Here is a 20,382-nt window from a genome sequence, read left to right as displayed (position 1 = left end):
CATAAAATAAGAGACGTATTGTATAACTTAATATATGTTTAACAGATCTTAAATGGTTCCCATTAGGTATGGCGATGTAATAAGTGTTAGAAATATCAAATAGTTGTACATTTTTTTACAGAAAAGAAATAAAACTTCCAATTATTGAGTGTTTATAATCAAGTACATATTATTTAGCAACTGCTATTCTTTAACTATGACTAAAGTTAAGAGGTACATACGTGTACTTGATGATGGCTTGATACTTCAATTTTTCGATTTTCACAATTTCGGTGGATATCTTTTTTCATTTAATTTATTGCGTAACTCTGGTTTACTTTTTTGACGTCAAACGTTACACTTACACTTCTAATAAGTTAGGTTAGGTTAGGTTCTTCTCCCATGGATACTCTAAGCCAATTTTTTAACCGCTGTAAAGTTGAAAAGCTTCGTTCACTTCAAGCGACGCGTACTGATAAAGTAGCAAGGATACGAAGTAAAATAATAATTGATGGATACATGTCTTTGTCACATAAGAAGACAATGAAAAATCTATTTTATGACCTTTTATCCATATAACGCCCTGGGCAATTACTTAGTTACCATTAATCAATTTCGGCACTTCGTTCAAACTATTCTTTGATGCTTCCCTAAAGTTTTTCCTGAAAATAAGATAATTTCGCGAGGGGGGGTCATGATCCCTGTGTAATTATCCCCTGCCTGTAATTATGTGGAAGATATACTTAATATTTTACCTTTGTTACTAAGTATTTATCATTAGATACTAGAGTTGAAAACTTATTGATGTTTATAAATTTCCAAATTTATACCTTGATGTAAGTTGAATAATAGGTCCATAGCGCTGAAACAAAGTCGATTCAGAAAATTAAGTGGGTTTTTGCCTTTTGCCAGTTCAAGAAATATTCATAGGCTATATTATATACTTTCCTTGACTTTTCCGACAATAAATTTAATGAACCATCTTCTCTCATTTAAATCTGAGAAATCAACGCATACAAACAATAATTTTGAAAGATTTGAGTCAAATTTAATTTGTTTTAAAAGATACTCAGATTTATACATTATTTCGAAAAATATATTCCAAGTCGCTGATGGCTCAGTGTAGATGCTCCGTGCATTCCAACTGCGACTCCCGAGTTAGAATCTAGTCTAGAAAAAATCACTTTTTAAATTTTTTTGTGTACAGAACTGAATTGAAAATATTCAGTGATTTACAAATTTAGAAGCCAGTTTTTTTGTAACAAAATATACAATATTATAGTTAAATTAATTGATTCATCAATAACTGCAGTGATTAATGGGTATTATTAAGGTCGAGCTAACAGACGTATAATGGGTACATTATACAACATAAAATATTTTCTAAAACTGTATATTTCCAATTATCGCTTTACATTTTTGTGTACAAATTTATTAATTGTATTTTTTAGGTTACTGGATCAAATTCTGGAATTAGTTATAGTTCATAATCCATCTTCACAAGAAAAAGAATGTCTTGCTATTTCAATTTTAAAACTTTTACAATTACAGGTAATATAGTTTATTTACAAATTTCCGATTAACGATTTTATTTGTTTTTGTTGTATTTTTTTAGTTGCACAGCATTATATCCAATAATTTGGATCCGAAAACAGCTGGTTTGGGTGTTAACAGTAAACTTCTAGCTAATTTAAAATCGCAAGTTGTTTATCTAGCTAGCGCCGTTAAAATACTACCGACAGTACAAGCTGCCGCTCAAGCAGCCTTACAAACGGGCTGGTCCGTTTTATTACCTACTGCTAATGGAAGAGCGAGAACTTTATCATCTTTACTATTAAATACAGGTCAGTAACATTGTGAGAAGTATTAAGTTTCTAATGAAAAAGACCAACAATTATGTGTCATCGCAAATTCTAAATCAAAATGTAGCGCATTTATGTGATTCTGGGCGAGGCTTGTAAAATCTCTTGAAACTGGATAAACATCCCATTTCAACAAAGGGATCTAGTGATTCTTCAATAAAGTTGAAAATTTTATGAGCAAAGTTCCTAAATCGTCTTGATTTTAGGTCTCTACTGATTTAAAATTAATTTTTATTATTATTATTATAATTTTTTAAGACAGGTAAAAATTTGACGTTTCGGCTTGTTGTAATTTTTATCAAAATATACCATATTTTGATAAAGACTACAAGAGGCCGCAACGTCAAATTTTTTTCTGTCTTTCAGAAGTTATGAAAAAAAACTAATTTTAAATCAGAAGAGACCCAAGACGACTTAGAAACTTGAAAATAAAATTAATTTGGCTATCAACTTTATTGAAGAATCACTAGAACCCTTTGCTGAAATAGGATGTTTCTCCAGTTTCAATTTTACACGCCTCTCAATCATACAATAAAAACTAATTTCAAATCCAAAGAGACCTAAAATCAAGACGATTTAGAAACATAAACATATCAAAAAGTAGATAAAGTAAGAAATTGAAGAATTTTATTTTTAATAGGCTTCCCCGATTTCTTTCCTTCTACCATGGTACCGCACATCCACAGTTAATGGCGCTAATATGTCCCCTCCTACATTTACTTAAATTATAGCCGAATAATGTTTAATTCTCCCAGTCATACTGACGAATATGCTTCCAATGCCAAAAAGAAACGTTTTCTGGTAAATCATTTGATCCAAAAGCATCATATTTTTCTATATATATTATAATATTATTCACATCTAGTGAACATTCTTGGTTTTCTTTATTTTGGCGTTTCCTAATTTCACCAGTAATACCGAATTTAAATTATCTAAATAATCAATTTTCAATTTTCACAACTCTTACTTATTAGATGCCCCTGCTGCGACAATAGCAACGGCATTATGCAAATAAAAATAATGTGATGTAAAATTGAAATGTTATTCTCGAAAAACCACTTCAGCTTGGATTTTGATTGACGAGCCACGGCATAACTGAGCCTTATTTTAAAACTTTTGTTGTAAAATACAGGGTGTCCTAATTCTTCAGTATCGACAACAACTTGGAACACCTTATTTGATTTTCGCACGGCTTGGGAAATATTTGAATTTTTATTGCAAAATCATTGTATTTGGAAAATTCCACAAAATAAAAATGAAGCTAACTGGTATCATTTACAAAATGAATTTTCAAACAAAAAACTTAGATTTATTGAATTTTTGTGATTGTCGAGGCTAGAATCATACTGGGTGTGTCTATTTTCACAGTATGAGTTTCGAAGTTTGTAAATTTCAATATTACACCTTTAATAGAAAGCGCATTAAAATAAGAATCATATTTATATATATATATATATATATATATATATATATATATATATATATATATATATATATATATATATTAGTAGAGATTCGCAGGGACAAATATATCCCTTCAATACCTTTGTGTTTTTGTAAAAAAATAATTCAACCCTAATAATTATCAATTAAATTATTTAAACCAAACAGTAGTATTTGTCATTACATGAATTCGCTCCATCAATGCTTATAGTTACATATTCAAATGCTGTAGCCCTCATCAAATATATTTTTGATGTATGGTTACTAGAATTTTTCACTGCATGTTTTCTAATCTTTGACCAATAATTAATTTACAGTAGATGTGGAACCAAAGATGTGCAAGTCAGGTCACCGGTTTATGACAGATTTACTTGTTTGGAGTTTGATGGCAGACGGAGGCTTGGAATTGGCATTAAATGAAGCTTTAATTTCTGAATCTTCCGAATTGGCTGGTAGTGATGACAATTTCGATCAAATGACCTCTCATATAACAATTCCGTTATTATACCTGGTCAGGCAGTTAGTCAGGTCAGTAATTAAACTTCGTATAGTTCAAGGTAACTACTGTATATAGACATATAACAATTTCATGGATTTGGCTTGTTGCCTAATCCACTGCTACCATTTCAGATCTGTTGTGGTCATTTAGATACTTTAAAATTTGTTAAACTGTCTTAAGATATATATTTTTTTCTACAATTTTTTAAAACTTTGGTCGTTTCGATTGCTTTGGCGTTGCCCTCATAATCCTCTATATACCAATAACCAGGTCAGTGTGACTACTATAATTACCCAACATGTTTAGAATACCTATGTCTACTTGAGTTTTTTTTAACCCCTTTTTTTATTTGCAATCTGTAAAATTTTACATTGAGCAAATATAAACTGACTTGTAGGAGAATTACTCAGTGCTAATTTTCCTTCACTTGAAAAAACATTTTATTGAGGAATAACCACACAATACCTCACTATGACACTTAAATCTGTTAGGCAGATCACACGGAAGATGCCTTCTAAGCCTTCGGTGGGTGGGAAGTCTCATTAGAGGTTGAGCCAATGTGTTGGGAAGGGTTTCCATGCGGTACGAATATTTTTGGGAGAAGGGAAATATTTCTTTAACTGATTTAATTTGGAGATCACATGCAATAATACTGTTGGGTACATACCAAGAAGCATTTACAATAATTCTGAGTACTTTCGATTGAAATCTTTCTAGAATCGCTTTACTTGAGCTAGATACGGTGCCCCATAGTTGATACCATAACTCTAGATGGGTTTTAGTGTGACTTTGTATATTAGCAGCTTGTTTCCGATTGTTAGTTGGGATTTTCGACCTATTAACCAATACAGTTTGTTGAGTTTTAGACCTTATAGCTTTCTCTTGGTTAGTATGTGTGTGCTCCAGGCTAGTCGTCGGTCCAAATGGATTCCAAGGTATTTTGCACTTTCTTTTTGTTCTAGAAGGTGCCCGTTTTATATTACAGTTGGACGGGTTCCTCTCCATTGGGTGTAGGTAACAGGTACAGATTTATTTTCATTTACTTTTATTCCTCAAGGTTTTAGCTACAATGGTGTCCAAGTTTGTCTGCAATATATCCGGGGCCATAGCTGGGTCTTGGTGAGATGCTAGCGCGGCGGTGTCATATGCGCATGTTGCGGTAGTTACGTTGTTGTTTGTGGGAATATCAGCTGTGTACATAAGATAAAGGATCGGACCAAGTACACTTCCCTGTGGTATACTTTTTTTGAGACTCGATGAACTTGTTCTATGGGGGCATGTTGCTTTCTAAATCCAAATTAGTAGTTAGGTATTAGTCTGCTAGCTTTTAGAATCGGTTCTATTTTCTCAATCAGTAATTTTTTAAGAAGTTGTGACGTAACTGGTAATAGGCTTATTGGTCTGTAAGATGTAGTGTCTTCAAGAGGGGTTAGTATAATTTGGGCTACTTTTCACAAAATTGGAACTTGAGTAAATCTCTACAAATAGAGTGCGATATGGCGGTCCGTAAAAATGGGAATTTAATGATGTCTTCAGTCCTACTTTCAGACTTTTCCCATATAGTAGTGTTAGTTAGGCTTAATGGAAAAGTTCCTTTGTTTTAAAGCCCTAACTCTTGCTCTTATACCTATAAACATCCTTGATAACTATGATGTATACAGATTAAATCTAAAGCGATACTTAATTATGCAGTTTTTATTATTTTCTATTCTAGGAACATTAGTGTCGTTACGCAGTCAACTATCAAAGAAATTGGTGCAACAGGCAAATTACCATCTCAAAAATATTTACCATCACCAAGTCTAAAGCTTTTACAACGATTTCAGAGGTTGTTAATTGGCAAACTACACTTGAAAACATCCGATTATGCAGATACTGCTGAAACATTGTTAATTAAGTATTTGGATTGTTTCACATGCTTCATAACGATGACTTTAAATACAGCATACGATGTTTGCGTGGCAAATCCCAAGAACTTCTTGATAGTCCTGCAGATATTGAAAGAAGATATTATTGGTAATGTTATAAACAAAATAAATCTCTAATTGTTTTGTTGGTATATTTTGCGAACATTTAAAATTCAAATCATATTGAAGAACAATAGTATCTCAATTTTTGTTTTTCCACATAACCCAATAAACAGGTTTGCATTTTCACTATCTTCCTTATGGGAAATAAATAATAAACTAAAATACAGGTCAGCTTACTTTTTTAATTAATTATTTTAAATAATATACATTCTAAATTCTTCAAGAAAGAAACTATTTTAATGTATGTAGCGGTTAAAAATGTGCACTAAAGGCCGCTTTTTTGATAAATGTATTCGAAATCTAAGTAGTATGTAATTATATTTCTGACATAATTTTATAAAGTATATTCAATGAAAATTTTATTTATTTATTTACCAGTACATTACATTACAAAGTAATACAAATCACAAAGTAATCTGACACCTGTTCATCAGTTTGGAGACGCGAGCAAACATGGCGAGATTTTCTTAGCCATGTTTGTTCACCTTAAAAAGTAACTTAAACTAATATAAACAATTATGTTAAATGTAACAGTTGATAAAATTTGTTAATAATACTTATTTTATTAAATGTCGGTATAATTACTGTTTAGTTTTATAGACTTAAATCATCTGTTAACTCTAACAGGATCAAGTCTTATCTATACTGTAAAAAACATAACCTAACCAGTTGCGATTGAAGGTCAATGTCATTTTTGAAAGTTGACCGTTCAAAGCATTCTGTAAACTTTGATATAAACAGACATCAGATAGTACTAGATCAGGGCTGTATGGGTGTGTGAGGCCTTGCATTATTATGGTGGAACACTAAACCTTTCCTATTTGACAATTCTGGCCGTTTTTCTTTGATTGTATCATTTAGTTTCATGAATTGCTTATTATTATTATTATAGTAAATATAAGAATTAATCGTTTGGGTCCTTGGAAGCAGCTCAAAAAATACAACACCTTTGTAATCTCACCAAAGCGACAGCAGATTTTTTCTTGTTGTTTTTCAGCTTTCGATGAGGTTTGTACTGGCTCATCCTGTTTACTCAATGATCGTTTTCAAACTATGTTACTGCATAGGACCCATTATTCATCACCAGTGATGATTCTTTTCAAGAAAGGGTCGATTTCATTTCGTTTAAGTTGCATATCGCAACTATTGATTCTTTGTGGTAAATGAATTTCTTTTAATTTTTGATATACCCAAATATCAAGCTTCTTAACTAGCCCAAGACATTTTAATTGTTGTGTGCGATACATGTAACCTCTTCATCCCCTTCAATTATGACTTTGATTTGGTCATCAACTTCAGTAGGCCGACAAGAACATTGCTCATCTTTGAAGGAAAAAACGAAATTTTTTATACCAATTCTGACACGTGCACTCGGTGTGTAAATCACAACTAATAGCTTTAATAAAAATCACACGTAACTTGCTTCTAAAGTTGCGTCAATGTGACCAGTATCACGTGACAAACGTCAAAGTACAGCACGAACATAAGTTATTCAAAAAATAAAGCAAGGCTCTCTCAGTCAAAAGTGAAAATACTTAGTTGCCAACTAATAGTTTAATCCGGAGACAGTCAAGGGATACATCATTCTATTTTTAATTTCTAGACCCTTTTTGTTGCCTCGTGGATTGGTACAAGTAGTAAGGTGTTGTGTTTTTCCAGTTTTGGTAGTGTTTATGGCTTTTTTCTTACATTGTCAGAGTGTGGAGTTCATGGTGTAACATCTAGTTTGTAATATTCCAAGATACCAAGACGCTCCAACAGTAAACCAGAGATTCGTTTTCATTAATCTATTTTCCATGAATCAATATTCTATAATAGGAACCCGTGTTTTACTATGACAAGATATCATGCTTTGATTTTGAGGATATAAGCATGTGTGTTGTGAAATAATTTCAGTTTTCATTTAAAAAAAAAGAAATTAAAATCTTAAGTAGAAGCTTAAGTAGTGTTGACTCAAGCATTAATGCAAACGGCGTAAGTATCGCCAACTATCAAATTTTGAAACCTTAAGCATAGAAAAATTAAAAACTCAGTTTTGATTCTATTTCTTGTGCTCCATTTCCATCCTTTCGTCGGTGTCTATTAGATACACAGATACAATTATGAAAACCTCGTAAACATTATATTGTGTGCCAAATTTCAGTGAATGATATTCATCATCATCATCATAATGCCGTTTAATTTCTTGGATTATGCCTAGCGCTTAAGAAGCTTACATACCCTTTATTGGGGTTGATTACTTTTGTTCTTTTGTTATAGTTTTTTTATGATAAAATTTCAGTGAACGGTATTATACAAGATAAATTTTATATTATCAAAAATGAGGAGGAAGTCTGTGATACTGAATATTTTTTGTAGCTAATTTATTATATTAATATTAAATTATTATTATGATCCATTTCATTTATAAAAAATATATGACTCGCCCTTTTACCTCATACATGTAATTCAAATTACGCAGTTAAATGAACCATGACATATCTAACTGTGTTAACTATAATAGGCAAGTTTATTGATACCAAAAAACTCATTTATTATGGATTTTTTCTCGTTTCTAATTTGATTTATTTCCGTAGGTATACTACTTCCTGAATTATTAGTATGCTTAATTTTACTCGAGCAAGAGATGGAAATGTTTCTGAGCTCCATGAACTGGTTAAATGTATTTAATGACGTTTTAAAATCAATAGACAAATTCTGCAGATTAATGCCTGATATAGAATTACATGATGCAGATGATATAGCTTGGCAGGGAATCATTCAAACTAAACCAAATAACGCTGGTCACAAGATTTATGATGATTTACCTCTAATAAGACAAGCTGATCTGGAGAATCACAATTTGGATGGTGGTAGATGGGTTGTGATTAATAATAAAGTTTATGATGTACAGGATTTTAGATGTGATAATCCTTCAGTGAACGAGGTAAGATTCCAATGTATTATATATTTTTTAAGTGCTTAGAATGAATCTTTTATAAATGTTGTAAAAATCACTGAAGTATCCGATGAGTCTTATTTTCTTATTTCCTCTGTACATTCTTATAATTTCACTGAAATCTGTCGGAGCTACTTAACTCGTACTTGTCCAAACACAAGACAACAATGGACTTACAGCTTGAAAAAAAAAACATATAAAATTAAAGCAAACGCCTCGTTTTGCCGCAATGTTTGAATATTGAGGTGACTCAACACTTCTGGAGTCACTTCAATACATTTTAGTTCATAACTTTTAAAAAAATAATTGTAGGCAAAACGATTTGCCATAAATTATGTCTTAACAAATTTTTCATACCATGAATAGTTCGCGAGATACAACGAAAAGGTGTTTGCACCCGTTTTTCTATCAAACTTGGAGTTAAGCTAATCCCCACACATCTATAAAATGAAATTGCGTCTTCTGAGAAACGCAAGGTGAAATGTAACATTTAAATGGATTATTTTGTTTCCAATGAAACCTTATAGATAGATAATTGACCTACCAATATTTTTTTAGGTTCTTCAGAAATATGCGGGTAAAGATGTAGGCCATATTTTGAATAACAGCCCACAAAGTAGCCAGCTAATGCAACAAATGGAAAATTATGTCGTCGGTAATTTTTGTCAACCAGAAAATGAAATTAAACAAAATAATCTGAATAATTTAAATGTGTGTCTAATGTTGTTAGACGCTGAAAGAAACTTGGGCTATTTATTAGGTTTGCATTCGTTCAATTTAAGACAAAGTATGTCTTTGGCACAAGAAGAATTATCCCATAGCCAATGGTTACAGTCCTCCTTTTTAAGTGCAGGCCTTCAGGTAATTTTACATTTTAAAATATAAAAGTTACAGCCTTTTAATCTAAATATTTCTTCAAAAGAATTCATTCTGTTAAATAATACCCTTTAATGTCTCGTAATCAGTTATTGTACAGGCATTATATAATGTAATCTTCCAATAAGATAATGTCCATACTCATGTTTACAGTAATAAGAAGAAACGTGTATCAATATTCTTTCTTGGCTAAAATTTCACCAAATTGAGTTAAAAAATCCAGCTTTGCAAAATTATACTAAAGAATTCAATACTTAATTGATTTAGGACAAGAAAATTTTTGATGAAATTAAACTCAGAACCAATTTCTAATCAGTTTAACTAAAAAATCCCATTTTTTAACCAAATAATTTCAGCAAGGCCGATTTTTTATTTTGAATAAATTTAACTTTGAAAAGTGATTTTAACCGTAAAGCCAATTTTGGTCCACCAATAATTTGGAAAAGCCAGTTTTGGAACGCAATAGGGTACTTGCATATTTTAAAAAGTATTTATTTTTTTGATTATTTTATAAGTTTTTGTATGAAATAATGTCAGAAAGTAGAATATTTAATTGAAAATCACAAAAGTTTAAAATTTTTAACTACATAAGAAAACGATTCTCATTGGTTTTCAATTGGGAAGTCATAGGTTCAATAAAAACATTGAGCAGCATTGATGATCACGAGGATATCGTTGCCGGCAACGTAGCGTGTGCTATTATAATTCAGTTTTTGTTTTATCAATTACATAAAAGTGAAACATTTTTCTATATATGAGAATAAAGTGAATAAACCTTTTATAGATTAAGTTCTCATATTATTACATATTCACGTTAAAAATTGAAAGCATGATAAACTTACTACTATAAAATATTGAAAAAGTTAAATTTTAATATTGTATATGTATATATAGATTTGGGTATCGTATACACTGCGATCCAAAGGATCCATTGTGTCCCTCTTTCTTAATGCGATACTGGAGAACCCAGTGTTTACAGCTCATCCATTAATCACAACACTTTCAAACTATTTCTATTGTATATTCAAATTTCTCGGTATCATAAAAGAAACTTTATCAGGTGTTTTAGTCGTGGTATTTTCACATCCTGCCACGAAACACGATTTATATACCATTTCTCAGATTAATCAAAGTTTAATAATAACCCTTATTCTGGAATAATCTAGATATATACGTCGTATTTACTATGTATCATGTTTATTTTATTTATACTTATGACGTCATGCAATATGGCGGCCTTACTGAAATGTTTAAACTACCTACAAAACTTTTGAATTTTAAATCATTGTTTTCTCTATAAATATTCATCAAAGAATTGAAAAAATTATAATAAAAGCTGTGTATAAACTATACAAAAGTATATTTTTCTCATAACCTACAAGTACCTTATTGATTAGGACACTCCTCTCCTATTGTGAGACCAAATCTGCTTTATACAAAACATGTTTTATCAAATTAAATATTTTGCGAAATTAAACTAAGACTAATCAATGTTTTGCAAAAAATCCACTTATGGCGAAATTGGAATAACATTTCCCAGAAAATTAAATTTTTTACCAAAAGTTATTTGTACATAAAATTCTTTGAGGCTAGGTTGTTTTTGTTTGTACAAACATTAATAGTTGTTTATGCCTCATTAAGTAACGTATGTTCCAATAATTTTTCATAAAATTAAAGAGTTCAAAAATTAGCTGTAATAATACACTGGAAAAATGGCTTTGTAAACAAAAAATTGTTTATTTTCCTGACATTAGTAAGGCAATTCCTTTTTTATGTGAGTTGAATTAAAATGTATTATAAATTGGATATAAGAAAAAGCATTTATTTGGTTGGACTGATCCTTAAGCCTGACATAGTTCCCATTTTCAAAACCAAGCATTTAACGTGCTATAGCTGAATGTGAAAAAGGAATATCCTGTCTGAACTTCCCTAAAAGTGAAGAACCAAAAATGTTTACTCGACAAAGCAGAAAGACCCGTAAGAAGAACAGAAGACAAGTCGGGGTTTCAGTAAAAAAGTACCGTATCGTAGGAAAAGGCAAGAAATGGTCAAAAATACCGAAAAAGACAAAATTGCCCTGTCGTCAACTAATTTTACGAATGAGAGAGTCATTGTTATGGACGATGCAAAATACTTCACACTTGTCAATTCGGAATGAAGCGATGGTTTTTATATGGACAATATAGAAAAGTACCTTAACAATTTGAATTATAGAAAAAAAAGCCAAATTCACTGCTAAAGTTTGACAAGAGGTATATCCAGACCTTATGTGGGTTGAGTAAGGAGGAAGCTGTAGATTCTGAAAGGTATATTAACAACTGCCTGACTAAATTAGTTGATTGTAGTCAACATCAAGTTTGAGATGATATAATGTTTATGCCAGATTTTTCGTCCTGCTATTATGCAAGGGCAAGTCAAATTGACTATCTCAAAATAACTTACTTTTGTACCAAAACAAAAGATAATCTCCATAATTCTCCTTAGGCGTGTCCAATTGAAGATACGGGCAGTTTTATCTCGAAAATTGTATGATGGAGGGTGTCAAGCTGAAAATGCGGAACAATTATGGCGTAGAATTTTTAGAAAAATACGCGAAATAGTTGTTCACATAAAATTATATCTAGTTGAGGAGCAAGGGCCTCTCCATTTAGTTTAAGTTATTAACTTTGTTAGTTAGTAATCCGTTATTTGTAGCACTTAAAAAAAGGTTCATTAAAGATACTTATTACAAAACTATATGATTGAATATTTTGTGCCAAAAGTATTGAGACAAACGTTTTGGTAAATAAAATTTTGATAATTTGGGGTTTTGCTATTCCTCAATCCAGAATAATTTGATTATTTTGAATTCAGTATTTTTTTGAACAAGGTTTTTTTAATTGTTTTTCGATAATTACTTGTAATCATGTGTGAACTGTTACTTTACAGTATCTAAAAAAAACCTTTATCAATCTCCCTCCTAGGTCAGACAAAATTGAATTCGGAAAACTTTTATCTCTAAAAAATTGTTGTTTCAGTGGATCAAAACAAACTGTACAAAGGAAAGCCAATTTTTGAACAAATTGAAATCAGAAAAATCAATTTTCTATTGAAACCATTTGAAAGGAAAATTCTTTTTTAATAAAAGATATTTGATAGAAAAACTCAGTAAAGTCATTTTTTCATAAAAGTAGGTAGGGCTGCAATTGGTTTTAAGTGAAGCTCTTGAGATAATTGTACATTTCAAGCAGAAAAGTTGAGAACTTTTTATTTAAAAATCAAAAATCCAATCAAATAGCATATTTTATAACTCTTGAACCCATTCAGTCTTCAGTTTACAATGATATCAAATCAAATTATAGTATACAAATTCACTATTCATATCACTTATATAATATTGTTCCAGTTTCCTTCCTTGTGAAGAGCGTATCTAAATTGGTTTTCTTCTCTTGTCATCCGCACTGGAAAGAATTAGAATGAGAGAGAAAACTACGAAAGTTATTGTGTTTAAGAAAACTACGCATTTCAATTGAACTATAATAAATCATTTTCATTATAGACTTTTACTTTATGGTTACGATTTTTTTTTAGATGTCATATTTTATGTCTAAATCCAAAGCTTTGCTTCACGTTATTTTATTTTTTTTATTTTGTAGATTGACCAACCTCCAAATCCTTATGAAGATGAAAAAGGAGATTCAAGGAGTACCAATTCGACAGCAGAAAATACTCCAACGGAACCGAAAGTCAATATGGTTCAGAAGACTTTGAAAGTATTTCAGCAACCAACTGAGAGAATTAAAACATTCATTAATGCCTTAGCAGAAAGTAGATTATCAGTAAGTGTTAGTCATATAATTTTAATAAAATAGCGAATTTAAAAACCAGTTAAGGATTTGTATAAATTGAAGAAAAATAATGTAGTACAGAATGATTCTCTTTTCAACATATACTGGGAGGTTTTACAGTAAAGGATTAATTGATTTTATAACTAACTATGGAGACGATTGAAAACTTATTAAACAGGTTAATTTTTGTATATGGAAATACACTTGAAAAATATTCATCTATCTCTTCAACCTCCTAAAAACAATAATTTATCCTAAAAAAAATTAATAGAAAATAGATCCAAAGTGATACCGGTTTATATATATACACATATATTGAGATGCGGAAATTTTGGAACTTCTCTCCATTTTGACTTACGCTTTAAGGTCATTCTTAGGAGAAGAGAGCGGGTAGGCTGGTTATTCCTTCTTTTATTCAGGTAATTCTCCAATGGTGTCAGAATACCTGCTTCACACAACGAATCATCCCTTTTTGACTGATTCCAATGCCCCTATACTTGAAATATATTTAACAGTAGCTCTTGGTCAAATACCTGTCATGGTTGACTTGAATATTAGTTTTTTTACCAAAAAATCGGATCTTTCAAGGAAATTTATATCGAAATTTCTAAAACTAAACTTTTCGAATGATAATTTCTGTAACTTAAAGTATTAAGATATTAATATGATTTTGAGTATAACTAATAAATTCAGGGACTTAGATCATCTTTGATATTTCGATATTTCCAGTATTTTACGCTTGTTCAGTCTCATTATTTCCTGTGCGAAAAAACCCTCTTATTCACGTTGAACGTTTTCATCGGGAATATAAATTGATGATTCGTGTAGAGTAGATGTAAAAAAAGCAATATGGGTAATTAGTCCTTGATACCATCCTTAACACTTCTTTCCATCACTCTAGGCTTTTGAAAAAAAGTTGATAGAAATTTCAAGCGCCCCACGACTCATTTATCTGACCTATCACTACAGCGCAGTTCACCATCTTTCAGTTATTCTTTAAAAGTGTTGAAAGACAAAGGTATGGTGTTATGATCACCCTGGTTTGATTACGAAAAACGCATCAACAATATGGTCGACGCCTAGTTGTCGTATCTGACCACTAGATGGCGCTCGCGCTACAGGGGCAAAAAAGCAACCCTCATGACTCGTGAACACCAAGAATGGAAATTGACCCGTTTTTTTGAGTTTTCGACTGCATTTAGTAGAAAATGAGTCAGTCAATTACTTTAGCAGCTCAATATTTATACTTTTGCATGCGTTCTAGTTATTCTGTTCTCAAAAATATGATATTATCAGTATTTTGCATGTATTCTGTCATAATCAGAAACATCAAATAGTTGAATGAAATAAATCAGATGAAATATGATAATGATAAACTGATATCGTGTTTCCAAAATACAGAATGATTATTCTTTATTAAAAAGATTGTCTTTTCGAAATACAAGATAATTATTCCATTATTAAATTTTAATCATTAAACTTAAATAGATCATTTATAGCAGGTGCCAATACTTCTAGTATTTTTAAATTCACCAAATTTTTTCATATTTATTTTATCAGAAACTATTCGTATATGGTTAGTTAATTTGAAAACATACCACTGTTTATATATTAACCCTTTAGAGAATTCAAAAAACATGCGAAGCTCCATTACATTAATTTTTTAAAGTAGTTAGTTTGTAGGCTGGTTTTTAATTTAATCACATCAACTGTCTAGCGGGGCACAAGTACAACCACTAATAATCTCAAAAGTAAATAGACGTTGAAAAATCCCTTTTTTTAATTATTCAACCACCTTTTCCGAACTAGTAAATTCTTGATCTTTCTTTTTAGCACTTGGTTAATATATTTTATGTATCAAGTGCTTTGTAATTAAACTCGCAAAATCAATAAAACATTACTTTTTTCAATTTTGGAAAATTGAAAAAAGGAATGGAAAATTTTGGATAAACACCCATGCTCCTCGAATGATCCGATCCCGATGATATTTCCGTCGACCAAGGATTGCTTCATTAATGCATTGCGAACGATTTACCCAATATTGACAAATCTTCAATAAAAAAGTTGAAGTTTTGCTTTGCTATGTATCAAAATATCTACTATTCACCTCTGAAATAATTTCGAAATTCAATGTTCTCTGAAGAACGTGATGTCAATCGACCTTTTTGTCGATATTAACATCCGCAATAGCCCGTAGCTGGCACCATCCATACTCTCAACTGCGAACCATTGGAAAGGGTAGCGTAGTCGCCGATAGTATAGATTCCGATAGTAAATGAGATGTGTAAGATATATCAAAATAAATAATCATTAATTCTATCAACGTCAATTTGAATATTGAATTTTGAAACGTATGAGATTTAAAATGTTTTACAATAATACGATTCCAAACCAACGAAAATATTAATTAATCAAGATGAATACATAAGTATTCGAAAGCTCGGAAAATATATTAAAGTTAGTCCACTTTGATGTTTCTTCTTCTTCTTTATAATTCATATAAATATATATGTATGTATATATATATATATATATATATATATATATATATATATATATATATAGAGAGAGAGAGAGAGAGAGAGAGTAATCTAAATAATTACATTAATTTTTTATAATTGTCCCATAAATATGTTAAAAAATTTATTCTGCAAATTATGTCTATAAGGAATATTTTCAAGTTTTTTTTTAGTTTTACTCAATTTCAATTAGTAATTTTTTATAGGATCCATATGTGATAGCGTTTTTGGCTATTGTAGAACAGCATTCTAAGGCAAATAATTTCTTAACTAGAGTGGATTTTTCTTTTGAACATCCAGTAGAAGAAATTGGTAGAGTGCTTTACGCCGTTTTATTAAAACATTTAGGACTTGGTTATGTATTGCTGCCTATAATAGAAGCATGTAAGTGTCTATTCTTGTTAGAAATTATACGTAGTTATGCCATATTTTACCTTAACATGTAATACTCTTAATTGACACCAGAGGCACAGAATATGAGTTTGGAATAAATTTATTATGTAGTAAAAAAATTGTGACATATATACAATAGAGGTATCTGGCGCCATCTCTTGACGAGATGGGAAACTATTATTTCTTTTCTCGCTGTGACATGACAAGCTCAGCATCTTGACAATTTACGATCCTTCTAGCAATGTCTAGTTTGATAGTTGTAGCCGAGAAGAATGATAGAGATTTTTCCAATCGAAAATTTTAGATGAGATAATCATCTATATAAAACTGGGAGGCGACGTCAAAGGGCCAGTCTGGATTTGACAGCGATTCAAGTGAAAGGTAGGGATGAGGCGAAGGATGGTCAATAGGAATGGTGCAAGTGGTGAACAGTAACGTGTGAGTTTAGAGAAATGAAGGCAGAACGTGAAGAGCTGTGTTCTTCCAAGAGGTACATAACAACCGATTGGTATGACGCTTGTTTGTGAATTTTCTTGGAGTTGAGGATGGCTCTGGACGGTTGGCACGGTTTATTCGAGGAATTTGGGTGGGAGCTTTGACCCGGAGAGTGTTAAGACTAGGACGGTTGGGGCACAGTGATGTGGGGATTGAGAAGATTCGACATTGCTGTAAATGCTGTTTTAACTATTCTATTCGGTAATCGAACGAACAACTACACGCCCAGCCATCTGGCCCTTCTGTCACCGGGTTGGGGTCTTCATAGAGCCGGTAGAGCCCGGTGTTTGTACGCCACACGCTCTGCTCGCTCACTATTGGTCTATGTATCCTTAAGTTACTGGAAGTGAAAACCTGTTGAAGTTATGGATTTTCCGGAACTTTTTGTCGCTTCTGGCAAGGATTTTCCAACCAGATACATTTCTGGAACTATTGCACTACGCTAAGTTTATGTTCCTACAGTAATATGGAAAAACTTTCACGCGTGTACCTTTTTTCGGCATATTTCTCCTTGTAAAAAACAGGCTGCCATTTTCATTTGCGGTCAAAACGAACATCCAGAAATACCGTTTGGTGAGGAACTAACTTTTATATAGCAGTTTACGATCTCAAACTTCGTGCACCAAATCGATGATGTTTTATGTTGAATGTTCAGTAAGTTGGATACCCTCTTTATAATTAGAATCGTCAAGCTCCCCAAAATAGCCATTAACTGCCGAGATCACCTCTTCATTGTTGGAAAATCTTTGACCACCGAGATATTTTTTTAAGTCTCAGAACAGAAAATAATTCGAGGGTGCATGCGATAGCAATTCAAACTTTAATTCATTAATTTTGGCCATTGCAGTAACGGATGTGTGAGCTAGTGCATTGTCTTCATGAAATAAACTTTCCTCTTAGCCAAATGCGACCGTTTTTGCTTGATTTCTTCGCTCAAACGTTGCAACAAGTTCGCATATTACTCGTCGTTGATAGTTTTTAGTTTTTCAAGATAGTCTTTGCCTTCTTTGGAGCAGGTTCTTCCTTTTCGGTCAATTGTCAATGGAAACATTAACGACGCTGTTTTTGTTCCATAGTGAGCAAACGCGACACCTATTTTGCGCACAGTTTTCTCATGCCTTAAATTTTCAGTTAATATGCGATGTACTTCACATTTTGAAATGCCTAGTATGTCTGCTAGCTCGCTCACTCTCCGTCATCCAGTACCGCTTCTGGATTTTCGTCCACATTTCTTTAGTCGTCACCTCATTTGGTCGACCACTCCGATGCTGGTCTTCGCAGAATATTTTACTATTGATAACGAAGGAGCAGTCTCACCTGAAATAGTATCTAATTCAGCTTATATATTGGTTGATTTCAATTAAAAGTATTGTATCACATAACGATAACAAATTTTTTTCATGTTTACAAATTCCCTGAAAACTCTCACTATTAATGGCTGCCAAACAAATACTAAACAACGTGGCCTCTTCAAACTTGAAACATATGCTGTATAGATTGTGTACTTTTTAATACAATGGTATTTTTCAATCCATCTCTAGATCAGGTTGGGTATTTCTGGGACCATCCTCGTAGAACAATCGATAAAGGAATAATTGTAGTTCGGTAGACAATATCAAGGAAATTATCCCAGACTAAAACCTATAAATCAGCCAGTGTATCAAATTTCCATATAATTTTCATTCTTTTTTTAATACCTTTCTATGTATGAGACCTAATACTTTGATAAATGTACCAGAATTTAAAAAAAAAGGCTTTTTTTGTCTTCTGGTTCATCGGTAGTAAAAAATTCACGACTGTCTCAAATTTTTTTGTGGCAATAATCTGTATTCATTTCTAATACTATGTCGAAATTGATACTATATATGTGTCCTACTTTTTTTAGCAATCCTAGCATAAATTCGTACTAGCACAAATTTCAGCGACTTTATTGTCATGGCTGTTGCGCAGTATTGGATCTTTAGTAAAATTCAGGGGTAAAGTGACTTCACCTAATCTGTTAAATTGTTTTCTTAACGATCAAAATCAAAACACTAAAGTCAGAAAGTACCAGTACTAATATTAAGGACGGGGAAGCATTGTCGATTTTAATTACCAGAGTAGTCCCTTTGCAAGTTTCTTTCTTCCCTTAGTCCATTGGAATCCTTTATGCATTGCTTCCATTAGATCAAATCCCAGGATTTTCCTCTTATAATAAGAGCTTAACAACTGCAGAAGATGTCTATCATAGTTTTTCCTCTATTCCACCGTATCAGCAGTGTTGTATCTGTGATATCCACACCTGCTTGTTATGTGATTAGTCCTACCAGAGTCTTTGTTTCCCCTCTGATTAACTGCAGTGTATTCGCCGTCCAGTCTGAGGTGTTTGTTTCACTTATGAAGATTGTGGCATGTCCGTATCCTGGAGCCATTCTTCTTTGTGTTTTTTCTTCCCCACAGCTAAAAATGTTCTTTAATCTGCCATTAAAGGATTATTACCGCAGGTTCGGGATCTGTCAGTTATTGAGTAGCTCCTAGATTGGCCAGATCGTCGGAGGTATACAAAATATCTTTTATCATATTTTCAATATTTCCAACAGATACCTGCAAGTGCATGGTTCAAATTACATATCTTTTGTACGTCATCCGTTGTAGCTCAAAATCTATTGGAATATAATTGTAAGGGCAAGACACAAGATTCTCTCCAAATAATCTACATATTTTCTTGGACCATTACTACTTAAAATATATTAGAATGCGAACATTTGTTTAATTTATTGTTGATAATATTGTATGAATAATTCATTTTTAGATGCAACTCAATCCACAGTGAAAATTCCTAAATCTGTAGCAGAGGTAATAAAATGCGTTCATCAAACAAAGTGGAGTCTGATAAAAACACGTCAAGAAGTGAATAAGGGGTATAAAGAAATTTGCATCCCCCTATTAGAAAAATGTCGCTTCTTGCTGTATGAAGTAAAGCCAGCAATAAGCTTGGAAATGGAAGCTTTCAAAAAAGTCAACGTACTATATAAAGAACCTAGAGTTCGTACTTTGGTTAGAAAAGTTATCAAAGACCTAAAATGCGGCAGACATACTTCGGAAATACAAAAACCTGAAGATATAGTAAACGCCACTATTCAATCGCAATCGATTGAAAAACACAAATCAAGTGAAGACATCACAAAAATACGCAAGACGAGTTCTGATGGTAAAATTTCAGAGTCAAAAAGCGAAACAGACGATGTGAATAATGAAATTAAAAATAATACTCAAAAAGCAGTTGATACCTTCAATTCGAATACACCAAAACCGAGTAAAAATTGTGGCGATATTAAAAACGATTTAGAGGAAAAATGGAATGTAGAAAAAACTGAGATTATGACTCGTTCTGAACCTACTCAACAGGAAAAAGAAAAGAAAATGGAAAGCCACATGATTCTAACAGGTGTGGTATAGTTCAAACTAGAAACTAAAAAAAGTAAAAGTTTTTCTCCCTTCTTATTTGTTTCATTCATCCTTCCTGTCTCTCGATCAATTTC

General features: G+C 31.9%; 1 protein-coding gene across 3 annotated transcripts in view; it reads left to right on the top strand.

Annotated features, from left to right (window-relative positions):
• The window catches only part of LOC130897504 (E3 ubiquitin-protein ligase HERC2), a 102,286-nt gene that overhangs the window by 24,541 nt on the left and 57,363 nt on the right, over positions 1–20,382 (top strand). For 2 of the 3 annotated variants that reach the window (XM_057806397.1, XM_057806396.1), the window contains exons 14-22: positions 1,431–1,530; positions 1,595–1,823; positions 3,602–3,812; positions 5,498–5,799; positions 8,390–8,739; positions 9,310–9,612; positions 13,263–13,445; positions 16,180–16,357; positions 19,653–20,288. In XM_057806397.1, coding sequence (XP_057662380.1) covers positions 1,431–1,530; positions 1,595–1,823; positions 3,602–3,812; positions 5,498–5,799; positions 8,390–8,739; positions 9,310–9,612; positions 13,263–13,445; positions 16,180–16,357; positions 19,653–20,288 — 2,492 coding nt within the window. The remainder of the gene's footprint in view (positions 1–1,430; positions 1,531–1,594; positions 1,824–3,601; positions 3,813–5,497; positions 5,800–8,389; positions 8,740–9,309; positions 9,613–13,262; positions 13,446–16,179; positions 16,358–19,652; positions 20,289–20,382) is intronic. The other variant, XM_057806398.1, reaches the window with a different exon arrangement.

Source organism: Diorhabda carinulata, chromosome 8 (genome assembly GCF_026250575.1).
Source record: "Diorhabda carinulata isolate Delta chromosome 8, icDioCari1.1, whole genome shotgun sequence".
In the NCBI taxonomy this organism is placed as follows: Eukaryota; Metazoa; Arthropoda; class Insecta; order Coleoptera; family Chrysomelidae; genus Diorhabda; species Diorhabda carinulata.
Note: the sequence above shows the minus strand (reverse complement) of the source record. Positions and strands in the feature narration are given on the sequence as shown.